This window comes from Dreissena polymorpha, chromosome 11 (genome assembly GCF_020536995.1).
Source record: "Dreissena polymorpha isolate Duluth1 chromosome 11, UMN_Dpol_1.0, whole genome shotgun sequence".
Taxonomy (NCBI): Eukaryota; Metazoa; Mollusca; class Bivalvia; order Myida; family Dreissenidae; genus Dreissena; species Dreissena polymorpha.
The window spans coordinates 38,580,043-38,596,646 of record NC_068365.1 but is presented as its reverse complement, the minus strand read 5'-3'; the positions used below and the strand labels follow the sequence as shown (position 1 = coordinate 38,596,646).

The window sequence follows — 16,604 nt, the reverse complement described above, 5'->3', positions numbered from 1 at the left end:
TTTTCAACAGTACCTAGAAAGTTGACATACAATTACTGTTAAGTATCTAGACTCTTCAGAAGACCTTACCTCAGGAGGGGCCAGGTGTGGTGCTAGACACTGCTTCACAGCCCCGATGTCAATCTGGCAGTCCGTAGTCTGCCCGTTGAGTGGACACGACAGACCCAGGTTTGATACCTTAACACACTTGCATCGTGAGTCGGTGAACACCATGTTCTTGCCTAAAACAGTTAAAGTAAAGAAAAAATATAAGGCAAACACAAGATTTTTGGTTGTCAATTACGGCCCAATCGCCCAAAATGTTCAATCTAAAATGTATAGATATTGTTTACATTAACCCTTTCAGTGCGGGAACCGAATTTTGAAGGCCTGTGCAAACAGTTTGGATCCAGATGAGACGCCACAGAACGTGGCGTCTCATCTGGATCCAAACTGTTTGCTATTCTGATAGTATTCTTTGAAAAAAAAAGAGAAGAAAATGCTTATTTTACAAATTCAGCAGACGACATTTTAGCAGACGACAAATTTCCCAGCATGCAAAGGGCTAAGTCCCTTCTTTAAGGCTTACTCGCTTTTTAAACATTTGTTCAGGTTAAATAGAGGTAATAATTATAAGTTTATTTAACACTTTGTGTCCAATACGTGTTATTATTGGATGAGTATGCAGCTGACATACCACAATGAACAACGATCAGCTGGTACAATGTGAGCTGTGAACAAGTACACAGGACCCTTTCTCTGAACTGTTTTTGTTGTTGTTATATGTTTAAAATTCATTTAAAAAAATATTATTTTAAAATAGCATTTTAATGAATGCAATAACTTAATGTTTTAACATTCCAAAATCTAAACATTTTAATACTGAATCAAAAAATAGTTTGAAACCCTCACTGTAAAACATAGATTTCTATGAAATTTAATGTTTTCTATAGAGAGTGACTTACTCTGCCAGTTCAGGTACACAATGTTGTTGCTATGGAGAAAGGTCACACCCTGGAGTATCTGGGTCAGGTAGAAGGCTGCTAGTTCCCATGACAACCTACGCTTCCCTAGCAACAGCTCCTGCAAACTGCCGCCTAAAAAAAGTATAAGAATGGTAAAAATAATTATGCAAGTTACTGCAACACTTAAAGCGGGTCACAAATGTAAACATGTATGTATTGTTTTCATATTTAAAAGGGCAATTTCTCCAGTTGTGTTAACACCTGAGAACCAAAAAGGTGCTAAAGTTTACATGCTGGTAAATATGCATGAGCCCTCTAACAGAAATACTTTTGAGTTACGCCCCAAAACAAGTTAAACAAGAGATGTGTTTGTCAGAAACACAATGCCCCCCAAATGTGCCGCTTTGAATTAAATTTTTTACCTTTGACATTGAAGGATGACCTTGACCTTTCACCGCTCAAAATGTGCAGCTCCATGAGATACACATGCATGCCAAATATCAAGTTGCTACATTCAATATTGCAAAAGTTATGAAGAAGGTTAAAGAATAGGTTAAAGTTTTTTTTATTTATTTTTTTGACCTTTGACCTTGAAGGATGACCTTGACCTTGACCTTTCACCACTCAGAATGTGCAGCTCCATGAGATACACATGAATAAGTGTTTTCAATATTTAATTTACTAAGAAGTAACATATAGAGCTGGATAGGAGATGAACTAAATGTTAAGATCTAAACAATTTTTTATTATTTTTTTGGAAGCCAATTGATAATTTTTTGGTTTGATTTGACCACTCTTTTTTTCATTGGGAATGGGATCGAATACTGGCCCCGATTTTGAACGAAAACAAGGATGTGTTTGTCAGACACACAATGCCCCCTTATGCGCCGCTTTGATTTTTTGTTTTACCTTTGAACTTGAAGGATGACCTTGACCTTTCACCACTTAAAATGTGCAGCTCCATGAGATACACATGCATGCCAAATATAAAGTTGCTACGTTCAATATTGCAAAAGTTATGAAGAAGCTTAAAGTTTTGGTTAAAGGTTTTGATTATTTTTTTTATCTTTGACCTTGAAGGATGACCTTGACCTTTCACCACTTAAAATGTACAGCTCCATGAGATACACATGCATGCCAAATATCAAGTTGCTACGTTCAATATTGCAAAAGTTATGAAGAAGGTTAAAGTTTTGGTTAAAGTTTTGGGACACATACAATAACAGACAGGCCAAAAACAATATACCCCCGATCTTTCAACCCGGGGGCATAAAAACACACATTCAAATCCTCTAATGTTAGGAAGGCTGGACCAACATCCCAAAGCTGGACTGCTTTCAGTGGGGCATAGGGAAGGTTCCTAAATGTAAGAATTTCCTTGAAATGAAAACTTCCAGAAAAGAGTTAAGTGTAGTTAATGATTAGCTCGCGTGGACTGCACAGGCTTAACATGGACTACACTTTATGCACAGGTATTAAGATCGTATTCTCAGAGCCAGACGCATATTATATAGGAAATGGATCACTTGCCCTAAATTACGGAGCAGCCAATTGTAACAAAAATGCCTCACATCATTTACCACTCACCTTGCAGGAACTCTGTGCACACCTGTGTGAGTGTGTCATACTCCAGCATCCAGTAGTGACGTATCAGGTGTCTGTCTGTCTGTCCCTTCAGGCATTTGTACAGGGACACGTGGTGGCTGTAGTCCATGGGGGGATTCTGCAGATACCAGATCGAATGAACATTATGAAGCAGTACACATGAACATCAGCTGTCTACAAATAACGTAACTGCCAATAAATGAGCCTAGTTCTGGTTAAACAGGGCTTATCGCATGAGAGTAAAGTGTGATCCCAGATTAGTCTGTGATGTCTAACTGGATTTTTGTTTGGAAGACACTTACTTTAAACAAAAGAAAAATTTCATAAAAGCTGAAAGTGCTGTCCCTGATTAGCCTGTGCGGTTAGATTAGACTGTACAGTTTAATCTGGGACAACACTTAAAACACAAGCATTAAACCCGTTTTTACAGAGAAAGTATCAATTCTATTGATCAACAAAGAGAATTCATCAAAACATCTTGAAGAAGTCTGCAGACGTTTACTGAACGTGAGATCATTGTGTGTTGAACACATTTGAAACATAAGAATAGACACTTTATTTAAAACGCCTGTTGCCCTACTCACAGTTTTCATGAGGCACAGTCTGTCCCTGTCTGTCTCCAAGCACACCACGGCGGTACCAAACCTCCCCAGGGCGTACAGCGGCACGTGAGTCTCAAACTGCCTCGGCTCCTTCACCAGCGAGTCAGCACACAACTGGGAACAGCAAGAGCATTAATGAGCCTCGCTCTGCGAAAACGGGGCTTAATGCATTTGCGTAATGTCGTCCCATATTAGCCTGTGCAGTCCACAGTCTTATCAGTTGTGACACTTTCTGTCTAAACTGGCTTTTCAGTTTATAAAAGATTTACTTTAAATGATAAATTCAATAAAGCAGAAAGTGTCGTCCCTGATAAGCCTGTGCGGACTTCACAGGCTAATATGGGACGATATTACGCAAATGCATTAAGCCCCGTTTTCGCAGTGCGGACTGCTCAGGCTAATCTGGGAAACACGAAATAAACCTCTTTTTACCTGCGCAAGGCTCATTTATCTGAATTCTTCATTTTGAAAAATATAAATCTGGCATACAAAAACTAGAGGGTCTGAAAGGCCCAAAATCGCTCACCTGAGATAACAAGATATTATTAGGACAAATCTTCCGACCAAGTTTCATGAAGATTGGAAAATTAATGTGGCCTCAAGAGTGTTAACAAAGTTTTACTATAGCCATATAAGAAAAAATGCCCCGCCCCAGAGCCATGTTTTTCAAGCAAACATAATTATTTTCGAACTCATCCAAGATATCATTGAGACCAATTTTCTGACCACATTTCATGAAGATTGGACAATAAATGTGGCCTTGAGAGTGTTAACAAGGTGTTAACAAGGTTTTACTACAGCCATATCTAACCATATAAGGAAAAATGTCCCACCCCTGGTGGCCATGTTTTTAAAGCAACCCAAACCATTTTCGAACTCATACAAGATATCATTGGGACAAATCTTCTAACCAACTTTCATGATGATCGGAAAATAAATGTGACCTCTAGAGTGTTAACAAGATTTTACTATAGCCATATATATGATATAAGGAAAAATGCCAAGTGGTGGCCATGTTTTTCAACCAACCAGCATCATTTTTGAACTCGTCCAAGATATTATTAGGATGAATCTTCTGACAGAGTTTCATGAAGATCTGAATATAAATGTGGTCTCTAGAGTGTTAACAAGATTTTACCATAGCCATATATAGCCATAGAAGGAAAAATGCCCCGCCCCTTGGCAGCCATGTTTTTCAAGCAAATGTAACCATTTTCGAACTCATCCAAGATATCAATAAGACAAATCTTCTGACTGTGTTTCATGAAGATTGGACAATAAATGTGGCCTCTAGAGTGTTAACAAGGTTTTACAAAAGCGATATATAGCCACATATGGAAAAATGCCCCGCCCCCTGGCAGCCATGTTTTTCAACCAACCGGCATCATTTTCAAACGCGTCCAAGATATTATTGGGATGAATCTTCTGAACAAGTTTCATGAAGATTGGACAATAAATGTGGTCTCTTGAGTGTTAACAAGATTTTACTATAACCATATAAGGAAAAATTCCCCGCCTCTTGGCAGCCATGTTTTTCAAGCAAACGTTACCAATTTCCAACTCATCCAAGATATCATTGAGACCAATCTTCTGACCAAATTTCATGAAGATTGGACAATAAATGTGGCCTCTAGAGAGTTAATAAGGCAAATGTTGACAGCGCACAACGCTTAACTGACAAAAGGCAATCACAAAAGCTCACCATGAGCACGTTGTGCTCAGGTGAGCTAAAAACACAATATAAATGGTACTGGTGCTTATTATCATTCTTTCCCAACAGAATCATGAGAGCACTGCATGGTGTTTTTGTCAGCACTTAATACTCTGTTACCGTGAACAAAAAGCATGTATATATTAAAAATAATATTTAAATAAATAAATAAATAGACAAGAGAAGTGAACACAATGCCCCCTACTGCGTCCCTTCGATTAAAAAAATAAATCATTTGGCATGTACTGATAATTATCTCCCTTTAAAGCTTATTACTTCCCTTGGATTAGTTTTTTGACCTCTGACCTTAAAGGATGACCATGACATTGACCTTTCACCACTAAAAATGTGCAGCTCAACGAGATACACATGCATGCCAAATATCAAGTTACTATCTGAAGAGACATAGAAGTTATGAGCATTTTTTGAAACCCAAACGCAAAGTGTGATAGACAGACGGACGGAGGGACAGTCCGATCACTATATGCCCTCCTTCGAGGCATAAAAAATATGAACCATCTTCTGAAAACACTGGACAATATCCATGTGCGTAAAGTGTCGTCCCATATTAGCCTATGCACTTCACACATGCTGATCAGGGACAACACTTTCTGTTTTTATTGAAGTTCTTGTATAAAAAAAGGTCTCTTAAAAACAAAAATCATATGATGGCTGAAAGTGTTGGCCCTGATAAGCCTGTTCAACCGTGCAGATTAATATGGGATGAAACTTTACGCACATGCATTAAGTTTTAATTTCCCAGAATGAGTCTCATATATATATGGGTTAGTAAAGCCATTGCTAAGCACAAACTCACTCTGTGAAATGTGAATTCTTTGTCGTGGAGAAATTGCAGCACAGGCCTGGACATCTGCTCCTTGATCCACGACACAATCTGATTGGTTGGCACCTCGTTACTCTCTGCAGACAGCTGCCTGCCATGACAGACAAACAAGTGATCATAAATGTACATTATCCAAAACCGAACATTCCACACGAACACTACAACAAATGTCTTAAGTAATATATATGCATCACGTTCTGAGAAAAACTGGGCATAATGCATGTGCCTAAAGTGTCGTCCCAGATTAGCCTGTGCAGTCTGCAAAGGCTAATCAGGGACGACACCTTCCGCTTTTATGGTATTTTTAGTTTCAAGGAATGCCCTCCTTACCGGAAATCAAGTTTAGGCGGAAAGTGTCGTCCCTGATTAGCCTGTGCGGACTGCACAAGCTAATCTGGGACGACACTTTACGCACATGCATTACACACTGTTTTCTCAGAACACGACTCATTTCTAACTGACCTGCTAATAGACAGCCACTGTGATGCAATGCTGTTGATGGTACATTTGTAGGAGGTCTCATTACATAGTGCTAATAGTACCGACTTTTTTTCCACACAAATGTTACGTGTGTCTTATACTATGCATCTTACGAACTGACTTAATCAATTGTGTAGTCAGAATTGCAAAGTGATAACCATTACCTGTAATATGTTTTGATTTTTTCTTTAAAAAATAATTATTTTACACACATTTGGTTACTAATAACACACTGCTAAATGAATAGTATTGCAGTACAGTCACTAATGTTATTTATTAATTTAAAATCCTACAAAACAAACAAACTAAAGACAAAAAAAAGTTGTCTGATTAATTTATTTTACAATTTTACTTCATGATTTTTCAAAAAAATTACCATTGAAAAACCAATAATAAAATAGTACAAGAAACACACAATATCAACCAATAATAAAATAGTACAAGAAACACACAATATCAATCAGTTGAAAAAGATGGATTGAATTTAGTGGCTTTAGGTCCAACAATTTTTCTTAAATTCTACTGTCACTACAAAAAATCTATGTTATACCCCGAATTGTTTACTTTTTTATGGCCTATGGGCTCAGCAGTTGTAGACATATGCCCCTCCCCCAAACAGGGCTTTGAACTGGTGACCATAATTTTATTAGTCGTCATCTACTGTCCAAGGCCAATTTACATGGAAACAAGGGCTGTTTGTAAAACATGCATGCCCCCATATGGGCTGTCAGTTGTAGTGGAAGCCATTGTGTGAATACGTTTTTTGTCACTGTGACCTTGACCTTTGACCTAGTGACCTGAAAATCAATAGGGGTCATCTGCCAGTCATGATCAATGTACCTATGAAGTTTCATGATCCAGGCCTAATTATTCTTAAGTTATCATCAGGAAACCATTTTACTGTTTCAAGTCATTGTGACCTTGACCTTTGACCTAGTGACCTGAAAATCAATAGGGGTCATCTGCCAGTCATGATCAATGTTCCTATGAAGTTTCATGATCCTAGGCGTAAGCATTCTTGAGTTATCAACCGGGAACCATTTTACTGTTTCGAGTCACTGTGACCTTCACCTTTGACCTAGTGACCTGAAAATAAATAGGGGTCATCTGCCAGTCATGATCAATGTACCTATGAAGTTTCATGATCCTAGGCGTAAGCATTCTTGAGTTATCATCCGGAAACCATTTTTCTATTTCGAGTCACTGTGACCTTGACCTTTGACCTAGTGACCTGAAAATCAATAGGGGTCACCTGCCAGTCATGATCAATGTACCAATGAAGTTTCATGATCCTAGGCCTAAGTGTTCTTAAGTTATCATCCGGAAACCATCTGGTGGACGGACCGACCGACTGAGGGACCAACCGACATGTGCAAAACAATATACCCCCTCTTCTTTGAAGGGGGGCATAAATATCAAGCCAATCGGTTGATGACGAGATATCGGAAACCATTTTCACACTTATTGTGACAGTGACCTTTGATCTAGTGACCCTAATTACAAAAGGGGTCACTTAATGTCCAAGGCACATGCAAATGGGTAGTATCAAGCCAATCGTTGAATCAGTTGACGAGCTCTTGATCAGAAACGATTTCACACATAGCGTGACAGTGACCTATACCTTTGACCTATTGACCCCAATCTCCTTAGAGACAATCTACTGTCCAATGCTAATACACATGGGAAATACCAAGCTGATTGATCCCTCCTTTCACAAGTTATTGATTGGAAACAATTTTCAATCTTAGTGTGACAAAGAATAAGAATAATATCAGAATCATATCCTTACTCTACTTTCAAAGAATGTGAATCAGATTCTTACTCTTCACTTAAAGAATGTGAATCAGATTCTTACTCTTCACTTAAAGAATGTGAATCAGATTCTTACTCTTCACTTAAAGAATGTGAATCAGATTCTTAACTCTTCACTTAAAGAATGTGAATCAGATTCTTACTCTTCTCTTTAAGAATGTGAATCAGATTCTTACTCTTCTTTCAAAGAATGTGAATCAGATTCTTACTCTACTTTCAAAGAATGTGAATCAGATTCTTACTCTTCTTTCAAAGAATGTGAATCAGATTCTTACTCTACTTTCAAAGAATGTGAATCAGATTCTATCTCTTCTCTTTAAGAATGTGAATCAGATTCTTACTCTTCTCTTTAAGAATGTGAATCAGATTCTTACTCTTCACTTAAAGAATGTGAATCAGATTCTTACTCTTCGCTTAAAGAATGTGAATCAGATTCTTACTCTTCACTTAAAGAATGTGAATCAGATTCTTACTCTTCACTTAAAGAATGTGAATCAGATTCTTACTCTTCACTTTAAGAATGTGAATCAGATTCTTACTCTTCTTTCAAAGAATGTGAATCAGATTCTTACTCTACTTTCAAAGAATGTGAATCAGATTCTTACTCTTCTCTTTAAGAATGTGAATCAGATTCTTACTCTTCACTTAAAGAATGTGAATCAGATTCTTACTCTTCACTTAAAGAATGTGAATCAGATTCTTACTCTTCACTTAAAGAATGTGAATCAGATTCTTACTCTTCACTTAAAGAATGTGAATCAGATTCTTACTCTTCACTTAAAGAATGTGAATCAGATTCTTACTCTTTAACTTAAAGAATGTGAATCAGATTCTTACTCTTCACTTAAAGAATGTGAATCAGATTCTTACTCTTCACTTTAAGAATGTGAATCAGATTCTTACTCTTCTTTCAAAGAATGTGAATCAGATTCTTACTCTACTTTCAAAGAATGTGAATCAGATTCTTACTCTTCTTTCAAAGAATGTGAATCAGATTCTTACTCTACTTTCAAAGAATGTGAATCAATTCTTACTCTTCTTTCAAAGAATGTGAATCAGATTCTTACTCTTTTTTCAAATAATGTGAATCAGATTCTTACTCTTCTTTCAAAGAATGTGAATCAGATTCTTACTCTACTTTCAAAGAATGTGAATCAATTCTTACTCTTCTTTCAAAGAATGTTAATCAGATTCTTACTCTTCTTTCAAAGAATGTGAATCAGATTCTTACTCTACTTTCAAAGAATGTGAATCAGATTCTTACTCTTCTCTTTAAGAATGTGAATCAGATTCTTACTCTTCTCTTTAAGAATGTGAATCAGATTCTTACTCTTCACTTAAAGAATGTGAATCAGATTCTATCTCTTCTCTTTAAGAATGTGAATCAGATTCTTACTTTTCACTTAAAGAATGTGAATCAGATTCTTACTCTTCACTTAAAGAATGTGAATCAGATTCTTACTCTTCTTTCAAAGAATGTGAATCAGATCCTTACTCTACTTTCAAAGAATGTTTATCAGTTTGTCTGACAGAGTGCAATATAGCCTACCAAATGCCCTCACAGCACATGATCCGACACTTGGTCTGACAGAGTGAATGTAACCTGCAAAATGCCCTTACAGCAGAGTGCAATGTAGCCTACCAAATGCCCTTGCAGTACATGACCCGACACTTGATCTCGTCACATCCCTCGGCGTGTTGCCATAGTAACCCACAGTAGTCTTTCACGAAGGGGAAGTAGACGTGTAAGGAGGGGTGGTCACAGCTGATCACTAGCTGGATTTTGGTCATCTACGGAACAGTTATATACATTACACGAAATATAAGCCCTATTCTGGAAAAACTGGGCTTAATGCATATGCGTAAAGAGTCTTTCAACATTATCATGCGCAGTCCTCACAGGCTTATCAAAGACGAAACTTTCAGCTTAAGGTAGTGCTACTGTAATGGGCACCTTTCCAAATATAATCTAATGTATTATTTTCTTAATCAGCATCATTTCACTCAACTACATGCAAAGTTTTAGGTGGGCTTTCCATGCTTAAAACAAGGGCTGTTTGTAAAACATGCATGCCCCCCATATGGGCTCTCAGTTGTAGTGACAGCCATTTTGTAAATATGTTTTTTGTAACTGTGACCTTGACCTTTGACCTAGTGACCTGAAAATCAATAGGATTCATCTGCCAGTCATGATCAATGTACCTATGAAGTTTCATGATCCTAGGCATAAGCGTTCTTGAGTTATCATCCGGAAACCATTTTACTATTTCGGGTCACCGTGACCTTGACCTTTGACCTAGTGACCTGAAAATCAATAGGGGTCATCTGCCAGTCATGATCAAACTACCTATCAAGTTTCATGATCCTAGGCATAAGCGTACTTGAGTTATCATCCGGAAACCATTTTACTATTTCAGGTCACCGTGACCTTGACCTTTGACCTTGTGACCTGAAAATCAATAGGGGTCATCTGCGAGTCATGATCAATCTACCTATCTAGTTTCATGATCCTAGGCATAAGCGTTCTTGAGTCATCATCCGGAAACCATTTTAATATTTCGGGTCACCGTGACCTTGACCTTTTACCTAGTTACCTCAAAATCAATAGGGGTCATCTGCGAGTCATGGTTAATCTACCTATCAAGTTTCATGATCCTAGGCATAAGCGTTCTTGAGTTATCATTCGGAAACAATTTTACTATTTCGGGTCACCGTGACCTTGACCTTTGACCTTGTGACCTGAAAATCAATAGGGGTCATCTGCGAGTCATGATCAATCTACCTATCAAGTTTCATGATCCTAGGCATAAGCATTCTCGAGTTATCATCCGGAAACCATTTTAATATTTCGGGTCACCGTGACCTTGACCATTGACCTAGTGACCTCAAAATCAATAGGGTCATCTGCGAGTCATGGTCAATCTACCTATCAAGTTTCATGATCCTAGGCCTAAGCGTTCTTGAGTTATCATCCGGAAACCACCTGGTGGACGGACCGACCGACAGACCGACCGACCAACATGTGCAAAGCAATATACCCCCTCTTCTTCGAAGGGGGGCATAAAAAAACTGATTTTTTCAAAACCAACCCACGCTCAGCTTTTGTCCAGTTCATTTTCACCCCTGGGGTATATGAAAGTTCCATAATTCATCCAGATTTCCAAATATGGGCATGCAGTTGGTGTGTAAAGATGCAGTAAAGGTGTTTAAAGTTTAAACAAGATGAAATAAGTATTCTTTTAAAGACATTTATTTTTTATAACTTGTTATTTAGATATGTAAGAGCGCCATGAAATGTAAGTGGTTTCAGCCAAGTTGGGTTGGTTAAAAACAAAGTGTCATACAATTCAAAATAGTATCATTTAAGTAATATTTTGAACTTAGTTCTTATAGATACACTATATACAGCAAAAATACCAAGAAATGGACAGATTTACCGTTTACTTTTTGAGATAAAAATGCAACATGTATGATTTGTATTTTCAGCAGTAAATCACCCAATTTAGCCATAACATTGTTTTAATTTTAACAAGAGATGTGTTTGTCAGAAACACAATGCCCCCTAATGTACCGCTTTGAAGCCATATATTTGACCTTTGACCTTGAATGATGACCTTGACCTTTCACCACTCAAAATGTGCAGCTCCATGAAATACACATGCATGCCAAATATCAAGTTGCTATCTTCAATAATGCAAAAGTTATGACTGAGGTTAAAGTTTTGGGACAGAGAGACAGAGTGACAGACAAACAGGCCAAAAACAAAATAACCCTGATCATTTGATCCGGGGGCATAAAAATTGAAGAATGTGCATAAAAATTGCAACATATTATCAATAAACATAGCTTATATGCTATATTAAATCAAATTATGTTAGAAAAAAAAAACGTGTCACAAAAAGTATGCGTTGTCGGCAGGATTCGAACCTTGGCAGGAAGATCCCAAAAGATTTCTAACCTAACGCCTTAACCACTTGGCCACAACAACTTCACATTGGTACCTGCTTAAATTAGATATCCATAAGTAAACAGGTAAAAAGGCTCTTCGATCTTTGAAGAAATCGCGGGAAATCCTTTAAGTGGCGCTACCTTAAACTGGACACTTACCGCTATTATGGAATTTTTCGTAATACCGAAGTTTCTTCTAAACGAATATCCAGTCTACCAGAATGCACATGCTAATCCTTGACAATATTAAATATTGGCACAACCAGATTTTTAGAAATTATTGTCAAATTGCAAGGCTCAAAACATGCATTTCTTTTACAAGGAAATGCCTACATAATATGTTTAACTGAGCAAAATGTCAAGGTTTTAGCAGGACGCGGACAGCAGACGTCGGATGACACAACGAGCTGGCTATGACAATACCTCGGGTTTTCTCCCAAACCAGCCGGGCTAAAAATGAGGTTTCCTATTCCTCCAAGGAACCAACACACTAATAAGGATGATGATAGGTCACAGACATTCTCAAGTTATTGTGTGGCCTTCCAACATTTGACCTGTTGACCTGAAATTCAATAATAACTTCCTTAGCTCCCAAGACATCACCATACCAATGTGCATGATCCACAGTCAAAAGGCTCTCCAGATATCATTCAGAAATAAACCTGTCTCCAGATTGACCATCACACTGACCCACGGATGGAAAGATGCAAAGCAATTCACTAGCAACTCATTAAAGGGCGGGCATAATCATTGTAGCCTCGCTATAGGAAAACAGGGCATATGCATTCATTCAAGTGTCTTCCCACATAAGTCCATGCAAGCAAATCAGGGACAACACCTAAACTTTGCTATAAAAAAGCCCTCCTTTTAATGAATATGGAAAAATACCAAAAAGCAGAAAGTATTGTTCCCTATTAGCTTGTGCAGACTGCACATGCTCATCTGGGACGACACTTAACACACATGCATTAAGCCCAGTTTTCCCACAGCATGGCTAATATAATCAATACAGTGATGTCAGCCAGCAAGTACTCACCATGCTGTCCTCACATTGTGGCTGCTACCAAGTACTCACCATGCGACAGGAGCTGTCCTCACATTGTGGCTGCCACCATGTACTCACCATGCGACAGGAGCTGTCCTCACATTGCGGCTGCTACCAAGTACTCACCATGCGACAGGAGCTGTCCTCACATTGTGGCTGCCACCAAGTACTCACCATGCGACAGGAGCTGTCCTCACATTGCGGCTGCTACCAAGTACTCACCATGTGACAGGAGCTGTCCTCACATTGTGGCTGCCACCAAGTTCTCACCATGCGACAGGAGCTGTCCTCACATTGTGGCTGCCACCAAGTACTCACCATGCGACAGGAGCTGTCCTCACATTGCGGCTGCTACCAAATACTCACCATGCGACAGGAGCTGTCCTCACATTGTGGCTGCTACCAAGTACTCACCATGCGACAGGAGCTGTCCTCACATTGTGGCTGCCACCAAGTACTCACCATGCGACAGGAGCTGTCCTCACATTGTGGCTGCCCACACCAAGACGCCCTCTCCAGATCTGTCTGTGAGAACACCTGACAATACACCTCACATGGGAATAACTGATAATCTTTGAGTTAAACTCTTTCCCGCTCAAAAACACATTTGACACTTTGTATTTCCTTATAAAATGAAATTAAATTATAGAGATCTTTCTTAACACGTACAAGTTTAAAAGGCTTCATTTCCAACTGTAAAATACTGATGAGTAGTAACCAGCATTAAACCTTAACAGACTGCCAGTTACTTGCAGGCTGTTCTCGTTTTATGCTGATTGGATATATCCATTTTCACTTTGCTTCTGAGCAGGTAGGGTTAAACAGGGTTAAGTCTTTTATCTGGGTAGAACCAGTGCTTGATGCCTTATAACAAGATTTTGAGAGAAAGCTCCAAGTGTGGGGATCAAACTTGCAACCCCCTGATCTCTAGGCAAACACCTTAGTCCCATCAACATTGTGACATTGTATATTACAGTCTGACAATTATAACATACATATACTTTGACAGCTTTAAATTATAATTCAGCATTAAATAATGTTAAGTCTGATATACTGTAGCAGTCTGTTAATGAATGAAAACCAGGAGTTTATCAACACATAAATTACTATTGTGTTGTTTTTATTTCACAAAATTGTACCCACTATACTAGCAACATTTATTACATTCCCACACCTATTGACACATTGATACAAACCATGTCCTTTTGGTGTAACGGCAATTCTGAAAAGTAATATTGAGAATAGACTTAACATATGGATTAAATAAGAGTAAACAAGACTATTGCCCAGCAATATATGTCCCCTACCGCCTCCACCATTGTCAGAATTTTTTTTCTATTTGTTGCCATGGCAACCAGATTTTTTTTACGTGGGAACAAAATAAAATGTTACATGAAAAAATATTAAGAACTTTAAAAGTTAAAAGTTATCGCAGGATCCATAAAAGTGTGACAGACTCACAGACTGACGGATACACGGACTGACAGACACACACAGCGCAAACCATAAGTCCCTTCCGGTGAAACCGGTAGGGGACAATAACTAAACATAGTCCGCATCTGAGTTTCAAGTACAGCAATTGGCTAAGGCTTGACTTGGTGACAAAGTATTTGACCACACTTGACAACGATTCAAACATGGCCTTGATATTGTCCAGAAAAACATAAAGTTTCATTAAAATTGAGTCATAAATGTGACCACTTGAGTAGTGACCTAGTTTGAGGACGCATGTGACCCAGATTTAAACTCGATTTAGATATTATAAACATGAACATTCTGACCAAGTCTCACCAAGATTGAGTAATAAATGTGGGCTCTAGTGTGCTTACAAGGTTTTTCTATCTTTTGACCAGGTTCCTAGTTTATACTGACACATGTGACTCAGTTTCGAACTCGACCTAGATATTGTCAAGATTAGCATTGTGATCAAGTTTTGTCAAGATGAAAAATGTAGCCTATGGAGTCGAAAGGAGCTGGAACAACATGTGAAACTGAACACAGACTGACCATAACAACTCACCATGAGTACTTCTTGCTTACTTGAGATAAAAACAAGCCTTTTAGAATATAGCATACAAATGAAGAGTCCCATACAGGTGAATACCTGTATCAAATATAGATTTTGCGTGACCTAGCTATACACAGTCAGAAGGCCTATCTACAGAACCCACTGGTATAAATAGTACAAGACATTCAAGAAGTATTTGGAAAATACTTGATCAAAAAGAGTATTAAATACTTATCGTGTAACATATATATCTACCCCAATCAAGTACACCAGTATGACAACAGTTCACAAGAGCACTACATAACGGGTGCCACGCTCGGCTATGGGTGCAGTTTTGAATAAATGAAAGCTTGTCAGAATCATATGAAGTTTCAAAGTTGTAGGTGGAAGCACTTTGATTTTAGAGCCAATGTTAAGGTTTTAGCACGACTCGGACGTCGGACGACACGGGGCGCTGGCTATACATGTGTAGCTAACAATTAATCTCTGTTTCTAAGAAAACAGTTCAAAATGAATTTCTGTTTCTAAGACAACAATTCAAAATTAATCTCGGTTTCTAAGACAACAGTTAAAAATTAATCTGTTTCTAGCTTTGTCATCTTTTTCAATGAATAACAATATAATGTATACCAATTTACATGATACAAACAACACATTACAAAACCAATTCTTTGTTGGTCAGTGTTTCATCATGATTAGCGGAACAAGTTTGTAATGTTAACCCTTTCAGTGCGGGAACCAAATTTTGAAGGCCTTTGCAAACAGTTTGGATCCAGATGAGACACCACAGAACGTGGCGTCTCATCAGGATCCAAACTGTTTGCTATTCTGATAGTATTCTTTGAAAAAAAAATCGAAGAAAATGCTAATTTTAGAAATTCAGCAGACGACATTTTAGCAGAAGACAAATTACCCAGCATGCAAAGGGTTCAACCTTTACATCTCAGAGCCGCACTTTGACACATTCACAGTCCCTTAGTAAATCGAATTAAATTTAAAACCTGTCTTATTAATTAGATTCAAGTTATAAAGGCTTTATTTCAAACCCTAAGATACTGATGAGCAGCAAACAACATAAAACTGAACAGACTGTGAGTCACTCGCAGGCAGATCTGGTTTTATGCTGGTTGCATATAGCAATTTTCTTCTAAGCAGGAAAGGTTCAATCTATAAGTTGTTCTCATTTTCTCACCCCCGTTTGCTCGGTTGGACGGCATACGGTAGCTCCACAACTTTCTGAGAGATTCGAACTGGGACTCCGACATGTTTGGACTCAATTCTAAAATCCTTGTGTTGAAAATGTTCTCTCTGAATTCTTCTGAATTTTGCTGAAACAGAGGAATTAACAAAGTCAACGGGTGGCTACAACACACAAATGTTTTTATCAAATGTTTTATGTTACCTTTTTCACTATGGATTTGGAAAAAATAGATTGGGACATCTAGACAATTTAAATCTAATAATAACCCCGATTATACATGTTTGATATTCAAACTATATATATATAATACAATTATGGTCCAAGGTTAAATTGTATTATACATATTTGCAGTCTGAAGTGATTGTCCAAAAACAACTTCAATCAAAAGTTCATAATTATACGCA

The 16,604-nt window shown here is 38.0% G+C and overlaps 1 protein-coding gene across 2 annotated transcripts in view; it reads right to left on the bottom strand.

Annotated features, from left to right (window-relative positions):
• The window catches only part of LOC127850355 (uncharacterized), a 41,937-nt gene that overhangs the window by 4,540 nt on the left and 20,793 nt on the right, over positions 1–16,604 (bottom strand). For both annotated transcript variants that reach the window (XM_052383329.1, XM_052383330.1), the window contains exons 4-12: positions 16,192–16,327; positions 14,188–14,213; positions 13,454–13,528; positions 9,641–9,789; positions 5,680–5,797; positions 3,134–3,265; positions 2,532–2,667; positions 945–1,076; positions 70–221 (exon numbers count right to left, since the gene is read on the bottom strand). In XM_052383329.1, coding sequence (XP_052239289.1) covers positions 70–221; positions 945–1,076; positions 2,532–2,667; positions 3,134–3,265; positions 5,680–5,797; positions 9,641–9,789; positions 13,454–13,528; positions 14,188–14,213; positions 16,192–16,327 — 1,056 coding nt within the window. The remainder of the gene's footprint in view (positions 1–69; positions 222–944; positions 1,077–2,531; positions 2,668–3,133; positions 3,266–5,679; positions 5,798–9,640; positions 9,790–13,453; positions 13,529–14,187; positions 14,214–16,191; positions 16,328–16,604) is intronic.